The 13,293-nt window shown below is 45.3% G+C and overlaps 1 protein-coding gene across 3 annotated transcripts in view; it reads left to right on the top strand.

The window, feature by feature from the left end:
• The first annotated feature begins 566 nt into the window (after positions 1 to 566).
• The window catches only part of FAM151B (family with sequence similarity 151 member B), a 109,664-nt gene continuing 96,937 nt past the window's right edge, over positions 567 to 13,293 (top strand). For all 3 annotated transcript variants that reach the window (XM_034773346.1, XM_034773344.1, XM_034773345.1), the window contains exons 1-3: positions 567 to 607; positions 4,747 to 4,872; positions 7,338 to 7,500. In XM_034773346.1, coding sequence (XP_034629237.1) covers positions 592 to 607; positions 4,747 to 4,872; positions 7,338 to 7,500 — 305 coding nt within the window. In that variant the 5' untranslated portion in view covers positions 567 to 591. The remainder of the gene's footprint in view (positions 608 to 4,746; positions 4,873 to 7,337; positions 7,501 to 13,293) is intronic.

The following is a 13,293-nucleotide window of genomic DNA, read 5'->3' on the forward strand; positions in this document are numbered from 1 at the left end:
TCATCTTAGTTTTGCCAATGAGAAGCGTGGAAGGTGGTTTCCCATTTATTATGCTGCAGTTTAGGCATTAAATCAGGCTCGGTACTGCGTGTTTAAAAATGGGAAAAGCAACAGAGGGTCCTGTGGCACCTTTGAGACTAACAGAAGTATTGGGAGCATAAGCTTTCGTGGGTAAGAACCTCACTTCTTCAGGGGGGCTAGGGTATTGATCCGTCCTCCTGCCCCACCACCCTGCTGCCATTGGCCTGCCCCAGCCGCACCCGCCGGCGGGGCCTCACCGAACCGCGCGGCTGCGTGTCCGGGGTGGGCGGGCCGCGATGTGCCCTGAGCGGGGTTCCGGCCCTGGCACCTGGGAAGGAAGCAGCAAGAACCGCTTCTCCCGCGGGGGAAGACGGGTCCCTCCGCACCAGCTCCAGAGCGCCCCGCCCGGGAAGACGGTCACGAGGTGCTGCGCTGCCCTACAGGAGCTGGTCCGGCAGCAAACCCGGCTCCTTGCGCCCCGAGTCCCAGGCTGAATCGAGTCCCGGCCGCAGGAGGCGGGGCTAAGCCGGCAGGACCAAGCCGGCAGGACCCAGGCGCCTGCGCCCGGCCATGGAGGGGGAGCTCGGTAAGAGCCGGGTGCTCCCCGCTGGGCAGGCCGCTGTACTGGGGGCTGCGGTGACCCACCCGCTGTTCGGCTCAGCCCGACGGCGAGGAGGCTTGGCTGGGGGTAGGGCGAGGGAGTGGTGCAGCCGCCGGAGGCACCGTCTGAGCCCAGTCCTCCCGAAGACACCCCGTCACACGGCCCCGACCCGCTGAGGTGTCAGCGCCGGTGCCCAGCTCCTCGGCGCTCGCTGCGTACGTTGCTCTGGGGTGGTAACCAACCCCCATTCCGAGCCTCCTGGGGGCGGCAGACTGGGGAACGGGCAAGAGGCTCTGCCCAGAGGCGCTGGCTGCGGGCGGGCGCCGGCCTGGTAGACGCAAGTTGCAGAGCGGCAGGGCAGAAAACCGACCCCCAGACTAAATGACGGGGAAAACCCGCCGGAACCGGAGAATATACATAAGGGGAGAGAAACTTCGAATTTCTGCTTCGTGGCATGACGTCATGAATCTGAGCGCGTTTGCGTCATGGCGGTGGCGGGGCATCGTTAAAAAACCCGCGGGCCGCGTTAGAGGGGCGGAAACGCTCCTGTGTCTTCCATGGGTTGTCTTGTCCTAGGGAGCCGTGAGCTGCCCCTTCGCTCCCTACCTCGACCACTCTACTTCGTGCCTCAGACCCCACCTAAAAGCCTGCTGCCCTCTGCTGCTAGGGAGCTTCCTGTCTCTGGGGGTACATCTACACTACAGGGGGGAGTCGATTTAAGATACGCAAATTCAGCTATGCGAATAGCGTAGCTGAATTCGACGTATCGCAGCCAACTTACCCCGCTGTGAGGACGGCGGCTAAATCGACTTCTGCGGCTTTCTGTCGACGGTGCTTACTCCCACCTCCGCTGGTGGAGTAAGAGCGCCGATTCGGGGATCGATTGTCGCGTACCAACGGGATGCGATAAATCAATCCCCGAGAGGTCGATTTCTACCCGCCGATTCAGGCGGGTAGTGTAGACCTAGCCTTGGAGTCCATGAGCATAGATCCTGGAGTATGAGAGGGCTCCTGATAATTTTCCTATAGTTTCTAGGACTTGGCATGCTCCTGGCAGGCCCCATATGGCTATCCTTCTAAGGATTTTAAAAGGTGTATGTTAATGAAGCTCTGCTCCAGCCAGCCTCAAGAAGGGGAAAATGTCTCCCCCCCCCCCAGATTTCTTTGCTCCCCATTTCCATGCTAAAGAAATTTTCTTACTGAATTTTTGTGGCGGTGAAGTGAAGTTGCAGGTAACTCAGCAGTGTGAGCGTGGCTTACTTTGCACAAATATTGAGATCTGAAGAAAATATAAACTCAGGATTGCAGTTCTCAAACAAGGCACCCAAACTATCTGACCCATCTGTAACAGTCCAATTTTATTAGTGATCAGAAAAACTAGAATGTCTTAATAGTACAGTGGTGTGCTGCTTTACAGCCTTGTTTACACAGGACACACAAAAGGATTCTATGAGTTCCTGCTTGAGGCAGAATGCACTGAATACAGGCAGTCATCTCTCGTTCCTCATTAAGAGTAGAGCCCTATAATAGCCAGCCAATTATCCACGTGTCATTAGACAAAGTTAGCATGTTACTTTCACAGACATCATCCCCCAATCATATGAGAACAGTTTAGTGAAAAAAACATCAGTTAGCATGCTGGCAAATCATCACACTTAGTATCTAAGATCTATATATGTAGACCCCTGCATAAAATTTGTATCTGCATTTGCAAAAATAGTCCATGGATATAAAGCAGATCTCCACAGATTTGTGGGGCTCTAGATACAAAATTTGTGTCTGCATCTGATCCACAAAAATGGTCTGTGGATATAAAATGGATATCCATGATTTGCAGGGCTCTATATATATGAAACAAATTCTAAAATGAGCATTCTTTGTTGCAGTTTTGATAGTAGATATACATCAGGAAGATGGTGGGCTGGTATATCCAGGTGGCAAAATGAAAATAGTTTTGGTGCCTTATTTGAGAAATGCAACTAAACTCTACATCAGGTGGTTTGTTTTTAAAAACTCTCACTCTTGAAAGATAATATGCCCTCAGATTGGGAGACTGCACCCTTAACTTAATTTGAAAAGAGTTATCTGTGTTTATCAGATTTTTGTTTCCTGCTGAATCAACAGGGAATTTGTAGGGTAAGTAGAGCCCTGTATGGGATTAGTGAGCCCTGCAGTGGGACCCTCTGGCATAACAGTGGGTGTGGGATTAAAAATAGTCCCAAGCAGAGGTCTAATGGGAAGTACATTGTAACAGTGGGACAATGATCAGAATTTACTACCTGATGCTTCTAGGGTGATGCTAGAAGAATAGATTAACACAGTTCAGGTGAATGAAAGAAAGATGCCATAATGGTGAGGATCATAAGGGCAACTGAAGCACCTATAAAACCAGGGAGATTTTATAGTTACACTTAAAATCTCTGTAGTACGGAACCTATTATGCCATCATTTTCCTGCCAATGGTTGAGAGGAATGTGCCCTCTACAGAAAGCAGAAGAAGAGACAACAACAGATGAGAGAGTATTATAGAATTATGGATAAATGGGAAAATGGGAATTTTGGTTTCAATAGCAATCTTTTCCGCTCAATCTCTCTTCCCCTCTTCCCCCCCCCCCCCGTATATTTTAGCTCCTCTCTCACTTCCTCCCTGTAACAAACAGCCTTTACTTGTCACAGTTCAGGGGAATTTGTGTTTCCCCTTAGTGGTTCAGCAAGGGCACCTATTCTTAGGCTTCTAGCTCCCTAGCTGTTGCCTTTCTTGGGTGGAAACCTGCATCTCTCTCCCTCCTGACCAGGATATTGCACAGTTCCGTGACTATACTGTGATTTTTCCCAGCAAAAGACAGACTGCATAAGTAAGTCTGCCTCACTTCTCAGAGATGGTACAGTAATGTAATTGTCACAGTCATAAGTAAGGCTCCGTGTTGGTCACAGATTCCGTGACCTCCGTGATTTCTGCAGTGGCCCGTGTGGCTGGCCCAGGAGCCGCCTGAGCAGCTCGAGCACCCCCTGAGCCAGTTGCACCAGCTGCTGCTGGGGCAGTCTCAGGGCCCCCCCACCTCCCAGAAGTAGGAGTTTGGGGCTCAGGCTTGGGGATGGGGTACAGGGTGGTGCTTACCTGGGGGGCTCCCCGGAAGGGCGACAGGAACTCCCCTCCCTCAGCTCCTAGCTCCATGTGCTGCCTCTGCCTGCAGGCACAGCCCCTGCAGCTCCCATTGGCTGCAGTTCCCAGCCAATTTCTGTGGAAATACATACAATCCCTCAGTAACACACAGACAACAGCATTTTTAATACAATGGACTCCCAAGATATTAAACTCAAATAAAGTTTGTCCAAGACGTCACACACCCACGATGTTTGTTAGTAGCTGCTAATCCTGCTAATTTATTGAGCAGAGTTAGCAAGTTACGTGCTACTTCACTGTTTATAAGAGCAGTGCAAATTACACCATGAAACGGGCGTAGCCAGGTGGAGGGAACGGGGAGCGATCAAAATAAAAAAGGCGCCACCTGCTGCGGTGCTTTTACTCACCCGGTGGCGCTCCGAGTCTTCGGCGGCACTGAAGGACCCACCACTGAAATGCCACCGAAGACCCATGGAGCAAGTGAAGATCCCGCTGCACGCCGTTGAAGTGCCGCCGGGTGAGTAAAAGCGCCACAGCTGGTGACGCCTTTTTTTTTTTTTTTTTTTTTTTTTTGATCGCTCTCCCTGCTCCCTCCGGGTAAGTAAAAATTAAAAAGGCGCCAAGAAATTGACAAGGCGTCATTTGTGCTTAGTGGGGGAGCGGCCGCTGCCCTGCTCCCCCTCCTAGCTACGCTACTGTCATGAAAAGAGAAGATTAAAGATGAGGACTGAGTAGTCTTTTGGGAGGAACCTTAGGAACAGCCAAGACCGGGAGAAGGTTTTTATTTTATTTTCTTTGCTAGTAAACTAAATCCCCAGGAAGAAGTTGAATTTGGACTTCATGTAGTGTGTTGATTGTGTTTTTTACAGCAGGATTGGAAAGGCATCTACTTATTCTCTTGTCTGATGTCTTTCTTCCTTTTCCAGTTGCAATGGTAAGAAAGTATTTAAAACTTTTCTTCATGTATGCAGTATACTTACTTTAAATATTATTGACATAGGAACTTGGAGTGGAAATGTATTGGATTATTTTCTGAACGCTAACCAGATTAAAACCAGAGATGGAGCAGAAATTATCTGGTATCATGCAGCAAACAATAAATCACAAATGAAAGAGGCAATACAAAGTAAGTATTGTATGTGTATTTTGGAAAACGAATCTATCTATCATTGTTTTTACATAAAATATTTTTATGATGCTATAATCTTAGTTTGGTGACATAACATAGAATAAAGTGTTTCAGTGTCCAAAGTTAAGATGTAATTAAATTCCATTTGGATTTGTGGAAAGCATGTACTCAGTTTGGTTCTTTTGGGGAAACAATCTTTATTTGTCTCCTAAATTAGTACTTTGATAATTTTACACCCCAAGAAGCACATCTGCCAAATGCAAGTGATTTAACTGTTATCAAGATCGTTACCCCACATACTGAACTGCCATCCACATTTGTAAGGATGTTGAGACTTGGCTATTAAATGTAGAATGTGTCTCTGTTGTGACCATAAAAGTTAGCTTAATTGTGCTGTCACCCTATTGACAAAGCACAAGAATGGATATGGTAATTAATAGTTTTTAGTTTTAGTTTAATTAATAGTCCGTCACCCAGGCTGTCTTCTTAAGTGATGTATTCACGTCTATTGAAGGCACAAACTTAACAGTCTTGCAGGTGAACAGCTGGTGAATGCTGCATCCAAAAATAACTTGTACCTTTGTCATGAGCTGAAGTAGCATAGTACATTTCAAGATGTCATTGACTATGACTATTCACCTGATTTTTTTCTGCTTAATTTTTAATAATTGCTAACCAGTTATTTTGTCTCACTAAATCAACAACTACTCTCTGTTGTCCTCTCTTAAGCGACCACCCTGTTTTTGTCCCTATCCAGTTTAGGATGTCATTTATTAACAGACCTTGAGTGGAACTTTCAAAGTGCAAACTGGTCAGTCCTCATTGCTGGCAGATAAGCCACTGTCCAAAATTCTACTTATGTATGTGAACAGTGCATTTAGATGAAATAAGTCCAATGTTCCTTTTGTGGTGACAGATACATATATACCCAAGAAGATCTGACCAAAGTGGGGCATTTCTGTAGTTATGTGAATAGTTCCAGTCTTAATATTGAATCCACTCCTGAGTTCACTTGATATCTGCCAACAATGAAGAACAATGGTTGAAGAATTTTGATTTTGCACACTTGAATTGAACTTGTGTGAGCTATTCTATGATACACGGATGCAGATAACTACCCAAAATGTCACCAAAATCTATTATTCCCATCAAGATATTGGAGAATACAAAAACATCTGCCAATAGGCTTCATTCATTTTTTTGGAGTGACAGTGGTGATCTTGGTCTTTTGGCTCAGTTGATAGTGATCAGTTACACTGCAAAATCTGGTGACTCCATGTTTCCAAAACAGTCTAGGGTTCCAAGGATTTATGGTTTTATATTAACAGATCATCTTCTTCTATTGCTTTTTAAAATAAATGTTTAAAATATTTTAATGTGAATATATTGGATAATCTTTCTTAGAAGCTCTGAACTGCATTTTTTGTTTTTTTCTTTCATGAAAATTTAATTACCTCAAATTATTAGGTTTTGTTTCCAGTGGAATTTAATTTGATTTGTAAAGGAATTAGGAAAATAGGTAACTCAGCTACTCTGCTGCCTACTGAAAGTAAAGTTATGTCTCATATTATGTCTCAAGTTTTTAAATCTAAGTAACTTAAAATATGTGTGTGTGCATGAATATATATGCATATATATATGTATTATAGTTGGGGCTGCCTCTTAAGATTGCCCGACCCTTTCCTTTATAAGATCCTGTTTTCCTTTTCGTATAACTTTGCTGTTTTTAACATTTGGGCTGAAGTTCTCCGTGCTGGCTATCTGTCTCAGGCTGAATTGTTTTGGAAATTTTCAGCCAGGATGGTTCAGTCAGTTATGAGAATGGGGCTAAGGAAAGATAAATTATTTTAAATTAAAAATTAAAAAAATCTGGAGACCTTTTCTTTGAGAAACTCTGGCACACCCATACTGTGTAGAAGGAGTTTGAAATTTGGTAGGGGAATGGCCTTATGAGAGAGATGCCTTTTCTGTTTCTGGGTGAAAATCCATGCAAATTTGGCAAAGTTATAAGCCTTTGAAAAACTGCAGTTCACACAGGTTTAGTAGAGACTTCTTAAAGTTTAGCCGCTAAAATCTCCTAAAATTCTATCTTCACTGAGTATGTTCCATCCCCTCTAGGTCCTAGTGCTGACCAGACTGCACATGCACCATACTCACAGAATGACTAAGAATGCTCCATCCCTTCATAGCTCCTATTTGTGACTGACTGAGCATACACTGTCTTCACAGAGTAACTGAGAATGCTCCATCCCCTCACAACTTTTAGTGTTGACTAGACTGTGTGTACATCATCCCTACAGGCAACCCTAATTCTGGCATTTCCTAACTTTGGAGTGCTTAACTTTGCCACCTTATAATGTTATTTTAATGTTGTTTTTGTGTGTAATATATAATACACACGCACAAAATCTGAAAAGTTGGGGATCTGGATATGTCACAATATTAATGTTTTAAATGAACAGGTGCTGCTCATATGGTAGAAGCAGATATTCTTCTTTGTGGTGAAGAAGGAAATGGTGAACCAATCATGGCTCATCCTCCTGAAACAAACAGTGACAACACATTGCAGGCGTGGCTAAATGAGATTGTGAACACTAAAAAAGGCATCAAGCTGGATTTTAAGAGGTATGTAAAAGTGTAGCGGGGTGAACACCGGCTCCAGCCCTGAAAGGGTTGGAAAAGCCCTGCAGAGGGCTGGGACTGGGGCTGCGAAAGGGAGTAAAACCGTGGCTGATTGGGGAAGTGGCTGCAGCTGGGGCCATGCCCCAAACTAAGGAACTGGGCCTTATAAGAAGGCCTGGGAAGCCAGAAGCAGCTGACTGGAGAGGGAGACAGGCCTGGCTGCTGGGGATCTCACCCAGGGAACCTAGAGTGAGGCAGGGCTGGGGAAAGGCCTTAGGAGCTGGGAAGCCCTAGGCCAGCAATTCCCCAGGCTGCAGGGCCTAGTCCTAGGCCTACCTAGGTATTGGACTTGCAGAGGGGCAGCTGGAGGGTGGGTAAAGGCAGCCAGTCCAAACCCCATGTTGCCTATGATGATCAGCTGATAGACTGCAGTCTGCCCCAGGGCGCGGGGGCTAAACGGAGACTGGCAGTAGCCATGACTGAGGCGACGTGGGGATAGGGAGTGGGGGTTCCCCTGGGGTGGGGAAACCCAGTAAGACTGTGGGGTACTGCAGGAGGCAGAACCCTGGGATAAGAGCACCAGGGTCCCTGGGAGAGACATGGGGGCCAGAGGACAGGCGGATCACCAGCCTGCAGGGGGCGCTTTGGATGCTGGAAGAGCTAATTCCTGGAAGTAACCAGCAGGAGGTGCCACAGGGGTGAAGTCCGCTCCTCTACAAAAAGATTCACAAGGATTCTGCATTATTATTTATTAATAGTTACCACCAACTGGTTGTGTGTTGGTGCTGCCCATTGTAGGGCAAACTTCTGTTTACAGAACTTTTACTAACAATACATTTTACTATAATGTATGCATTACTGAATGGTGAAATACAATCAAACATAATAATTGGCAATGAAATACAGTACCATCAGAAATGATTAATCCCAAACAGTACCAACACTCTGTTGTGTTTTTTTGTGTGTGTGGTTTCTTTTGATGAATGTGTGCACCAGAGAACTATTTTTCAAACACAACTTATTTTTAGTAATGGATGCAGTGAAGCTGTTGGTCCCAAGGCTTTAAAATATTTTAGACTACCAATAATATTGCATATGCAATAAACAGTTACTGTATTTTAAAATATTGTATAGTAATTATTGCATATGGCAGATTTGGTAGCATCACCAGTAAGTAAGGTTGCCTAGCACTTTCCATTATAATACCTCGTTTTCAGTTGCTTATAACTTTGCCAAACTTTAACAGTTCAGACTGAAAATTTTCATGCCGGGAATCTAGCTTAGGCTACTGTTTTTGTTAGTTTGTTTTTTGTTTTGAGAACAAATTAGCTGTTTTGGAGAATGAGATTAGGGGAAAAAGTTGTTAAATAATTCTTACAACCTTTTCCTCAAGAAGTCCTCATGCCTGTATGCTTTGGAGCACGGATTTGCAATTTAACAGTGGGTTGCTTTTATGTGAAGGATGTATCTTTTGCTGTTCCTGTGAAAATCCACTCAAATTTGATTAAGTTGTAAGCTTCTGGAAATTGCAGTTTGCACATGCTTAGTGAAGATTCGTTAGAGACTGTTAACATTCTTCAAAGATTCCGTCTGTAGTGAGCATGCTTCAACCTAGGGATGCAGGTGCAGGATTTTCCCTGCAATTTATCCTTCTGGCTACTAGGGGCCGCTGTTGCATCAGGCACTGGAGCTGAGATCAGAGAGACTTTCGCCCTAGGGCTCTCAAAGCGGACTCAACCCCACTGGCATTCAGGCAGCATGGAGGTGAAGGGGTAACTAGCCTGGTACAAATACTGATTGGTAAAGCCCCACGTTTTTCACAAATGCAAAGTAACGCACAGAAAGGAGAAGAACCTTTAAAACCAACATAAAATAAAAAACTGACCATACAGCAGCAGCTCCTGTCCTGCAGGTCTGCGGCCAGTTCCCTGCTCTGGGCATTGCAACCCAGTCCATGGTCACAGTGCTACTCATTTAAATTTGGCCTGGTCACCCTTCCAAAGGGCCACTCATCGAGTGGTAGGACACGACTCCCCACCTCAGGACCTCCCACCCCACTGGAGGAGAGGGGCTAGATGGGGTGTTGGGGTTCAGTGTGGGAGGGAGAATATATAAGGTGGGTTAGGGGAGGGGCCACTGGGACTGATGGGGGGGTGCTGGGTCTCAATATGGGAGGGGGAATATTTGAGGAGGGTAGGGAAGGGTTTTCTGGGGCTAATGGGGATTTTTGGGGGGTGATATTTAATAGGAGAGGGGTGTATATAAGGAGGGATGGAGGCACTTGCAGAGGGTCCATGGGGATAGGAGCAGAAGAGTGCAGGAGTCATGTGGTGTATAGGAGCTGAGAGGGTAGGACACAAAAGTCAGGATGGTGGGGTGGATAGACAGAGAGTGTGGGGGGGATCTGGGGTCTGGAGAGATTGTGTGTCTCTGTTCGTAACCAGAGGCTGGGCTGAAGGGTAGAAGGACAAATAACCACTAGAAATAATCCATTTCAGAATCTGGAATCTATCTCAGGATTTCCGAGTTTCTACATTTTATCACTTCAAAAGTTTTTTTTCCTCTTACTTAATTGGCCTCTCAGAGTTGGTAAGACAACTCCCACCTGTTCATGCTCTCTGTATGTGTGTATATATATCTCCTCAATATATGTTCCACTCTATATGCATCCGAAGAAGTGGGCTGTAGCCCACGAAAGATTATGCTCTAATAAATTTATTAGTCTCTAAGGTGCAACAAGTACTCCTGTTCTTTTTGCGGATACAGACTAACATGGCTGCTACTCTGAAATATAGAAATATATTTCTCACACCTTCAGAAGCAGTGCAAAGGCTTGTGGGAGTCAGGGATAACTGAGGAGCTGAGGGAGAGGGAAGTAAATTGCTGGGAACGAGTCTAGGTGAGAACCTGGAGGGTTGTTGGGAGTGGGTGGGAGAAGTATGAAACAGATTTTTTTGGGGTGGGAGGATTGTTACGGAGCCTCCCCCATGCAGATCATGGCTGACCCTTAGCCTCTCTCATTCAGTAAGGCACATTTGCCCCCGTCCCCATGTGTCCTTGCACCCCCACTCAGCTGCTCCTCTTTCCCCATCTCCATGTGTTCCTGCACCCTCACTTCCATTCAGCCCTTGTCCCAGTCTGTCTCCCCCACTAGCCCTTCTGACCCCTAGTCTGTGACCCCTCCCCCCCAGCAGCCCCATGTGCCCCATGCTGTCCATCCTCCCATATCCCAGGCCTCCTGACCTGGTCCCCAAGCAGGGCACTGTGAGGAACACAACCTCTTCTCTTTCCGATCTGCAGCTGAGGCTGCTCTGGCCCGGGAGCAGCTGCTCTCTGTTCTGGTACCACAGCAGCCTCTGATGGGCAAAAGGCATAACTGCAGCACCTCTCTGGCAGAATGTATTTTCTGCGGAGGAAAAAAAAATTATGTGCATGGCATGAATTCTGCGCATGTGCTGTGGCGCAGAATTCCCCCAAGAGTACTAAAGGAAACAGCTAAGGCAAAGCTAAGGGAAAAGCAGGGTGGATTTTGATCCAGGAGATCACGTGTAGTCCAGATTTTCACCTAGATTAATTGAAGAAAGTATCGAATGGCAAAAACCACTCATCATAAACTGCATAGATTTTTAAGAAAGCATTTGACAGTTTCTATTGTGATTAACTCTGGAACATCTTGTCAGAAATTATGGCCTGCAGCAGAGCTAATCTCCAGGCAGCCTTATCAGTATATGTGGCCTGCACCAGATTACCTGATTGGAGCAACAAAAGAATCTGTTGGACTCTCGAGGGAGTCACCCCCTTCCTTTGATAAAAGACAGAGAGAGCATGGCAAATGTCTCTCCCTTTTATCATGTCCTTTCTTCCCTGTTGGCTTTGCCCCCCTGTCCCCCTTCAGCGTCAGGGGAGCATTACCTCATCGCAGTTCCAAAATGACCAGAGGAAGGGGGGTACTCCCTTGAGAGTCCAACAGATTCTTTTGTTGCTGCCTAAGCCAGTGTCCTTGGTTCCTGTGAGGCTGGGCTGGGTTTGTCCCATGCATTCCCCAATGAGGCGTGAACTGCCTCTCTGTTAGAGAGTTTTTGCATGGGCTTGCTTTAAGCCATGAGGATACATTTTCAGCCTCATAACTATATACATGAAATTATAACCTTACTATAACAGCCATGCTCAGTGCAGCATGAACCTTCCGAAAACAGTCAACATGACAAACTTTGCATTGGATACCACACAATCATTTTATAAAGATGAACATGAGGGTGTTGGGTGTTCCTCTGAGGTACAGAGCCTCACACCTGCTTTTAAGCCAGCAGGAGTTTGCTGGCTGCTCAGTGCTCATGCACATCATTGTACCTTAGGGTGACCAGACAGCAAGTGGGAAAAATCGGGACAGGGCTGGGGGGTAATAGGAGCCTATATAAGAAAAAGACCCAAAAATCGGGACTGTCCCTATAAAATTGGGACATCTGGTCACCCTACTGTACCTGCTCCTGTGTTACCTTGTTCCTGCTGCCCCAGCATTGCCTCTGTCCTTCCGCTGCCTTGAACCCTTCCTTGCCTGCTATTCTGCTAGCTCCAGTTCCTGACTTCCTCCTTGACCTGTGGCTTTGGCTTCTGATTACCAACTCCAGATTGACCCTTGGCTCTGGCCTCCAGTTTGGCCCTTGGCTCCAGCTTCCAACTACAGCTCTGACTCTAGTACTTGGTTCCTGATGCCCGCTCTGACCACTAGGCTAGACTGCCCTGGTCCTGGTTGGCTGATGCATCTTGAATGTTGTTGTTAATTTTTTGGCATATCACATCAACATGGCTTTATAGCAAGGGGCAACAAGCACAGTTAAAATAAACACTGGCTTGAGCAAATGTGTCAACATAGAAAGTGATGTCATTCTTTCACCTCTCCTGTTTGGTATTCCTATTGGTTTCATTATGAGGAAAAGGGTAGATGGATAGAACACAGGCATTGCATGGTTCAACAAAAGTACATTAGAAGATATAGAGCTGACAACTCTTCTAAGTGTCAGCTCAACTAACATGCAAGCAAAGGCGAAAACCTGTCCAGCACTGGAAAAAAATGGGAGTAGTAATCAGTAGAGCTGGCTGGAAATTTTCCATTGGAATAATTTTCTGATGGAAAATTCCAGACACTTGTGCCTTAATATGCATTCACAGTAGCTGTTTTTACAATCTATATGGCAATTCCACCCCCACATTTTGAAGGCCATGATCAAATGTGCAATAGAAATGCAAAACTTGAAGGACAGTTGTAAATTGCTGTTTATATCTTTTTGTCCTTAATAATAGAACTATATCTTGACATTTACAGATTTTATGTTTTTATGAATATATAGAATACATGAAAGGCTAAAGTCTTTTATTGTTATAGACTTTGTAGGTGTCAGCCAGAAACGGAGAAGGAAGGGGAAAGTGTAGTAGTTTTTTTTTTTTTTTAAATATATATATAGTTAACTCATTTTCAATTCACTCTTCTTTTTCCAAGCCAAAACAAGTTTTCAGTCAAATGCAATGTTTTACAAAAAGGTTTTAAAATAATGTTGCGGTATAAAAACATTTAAAAAATACAATCACGCAATACAAGCACAGCCAGGACGGTAACATGAGAGAAGCTGCTCTTTTGGACAGTAGCTCTTTGGAAAAAGTACTCCTGGGGGAATTCTACACCAAAAAAATAAAAATTCTGCCCACAGTATTTTAAAATTCTGCATATTTTTGTCAAAAAAATGTGATATAATCCAGCTGGTTTCAATTATTTTGGTAATTTAAATTACAATACAGTGG

The sequence above is a fragment of the Trachemys scripta genome, chromosome 6 (assembly GCF_013100865.1).
Source record: "Trachemys scripta elegans isolate TJP31775 chromosome 6, CAS_Tse_1.0, whole genome shotgun sequence".
NCBI lineage: Eukaryota > Metazoa > Chordata > Testudines > Emydidae > Trachemys > Trachemys scripta.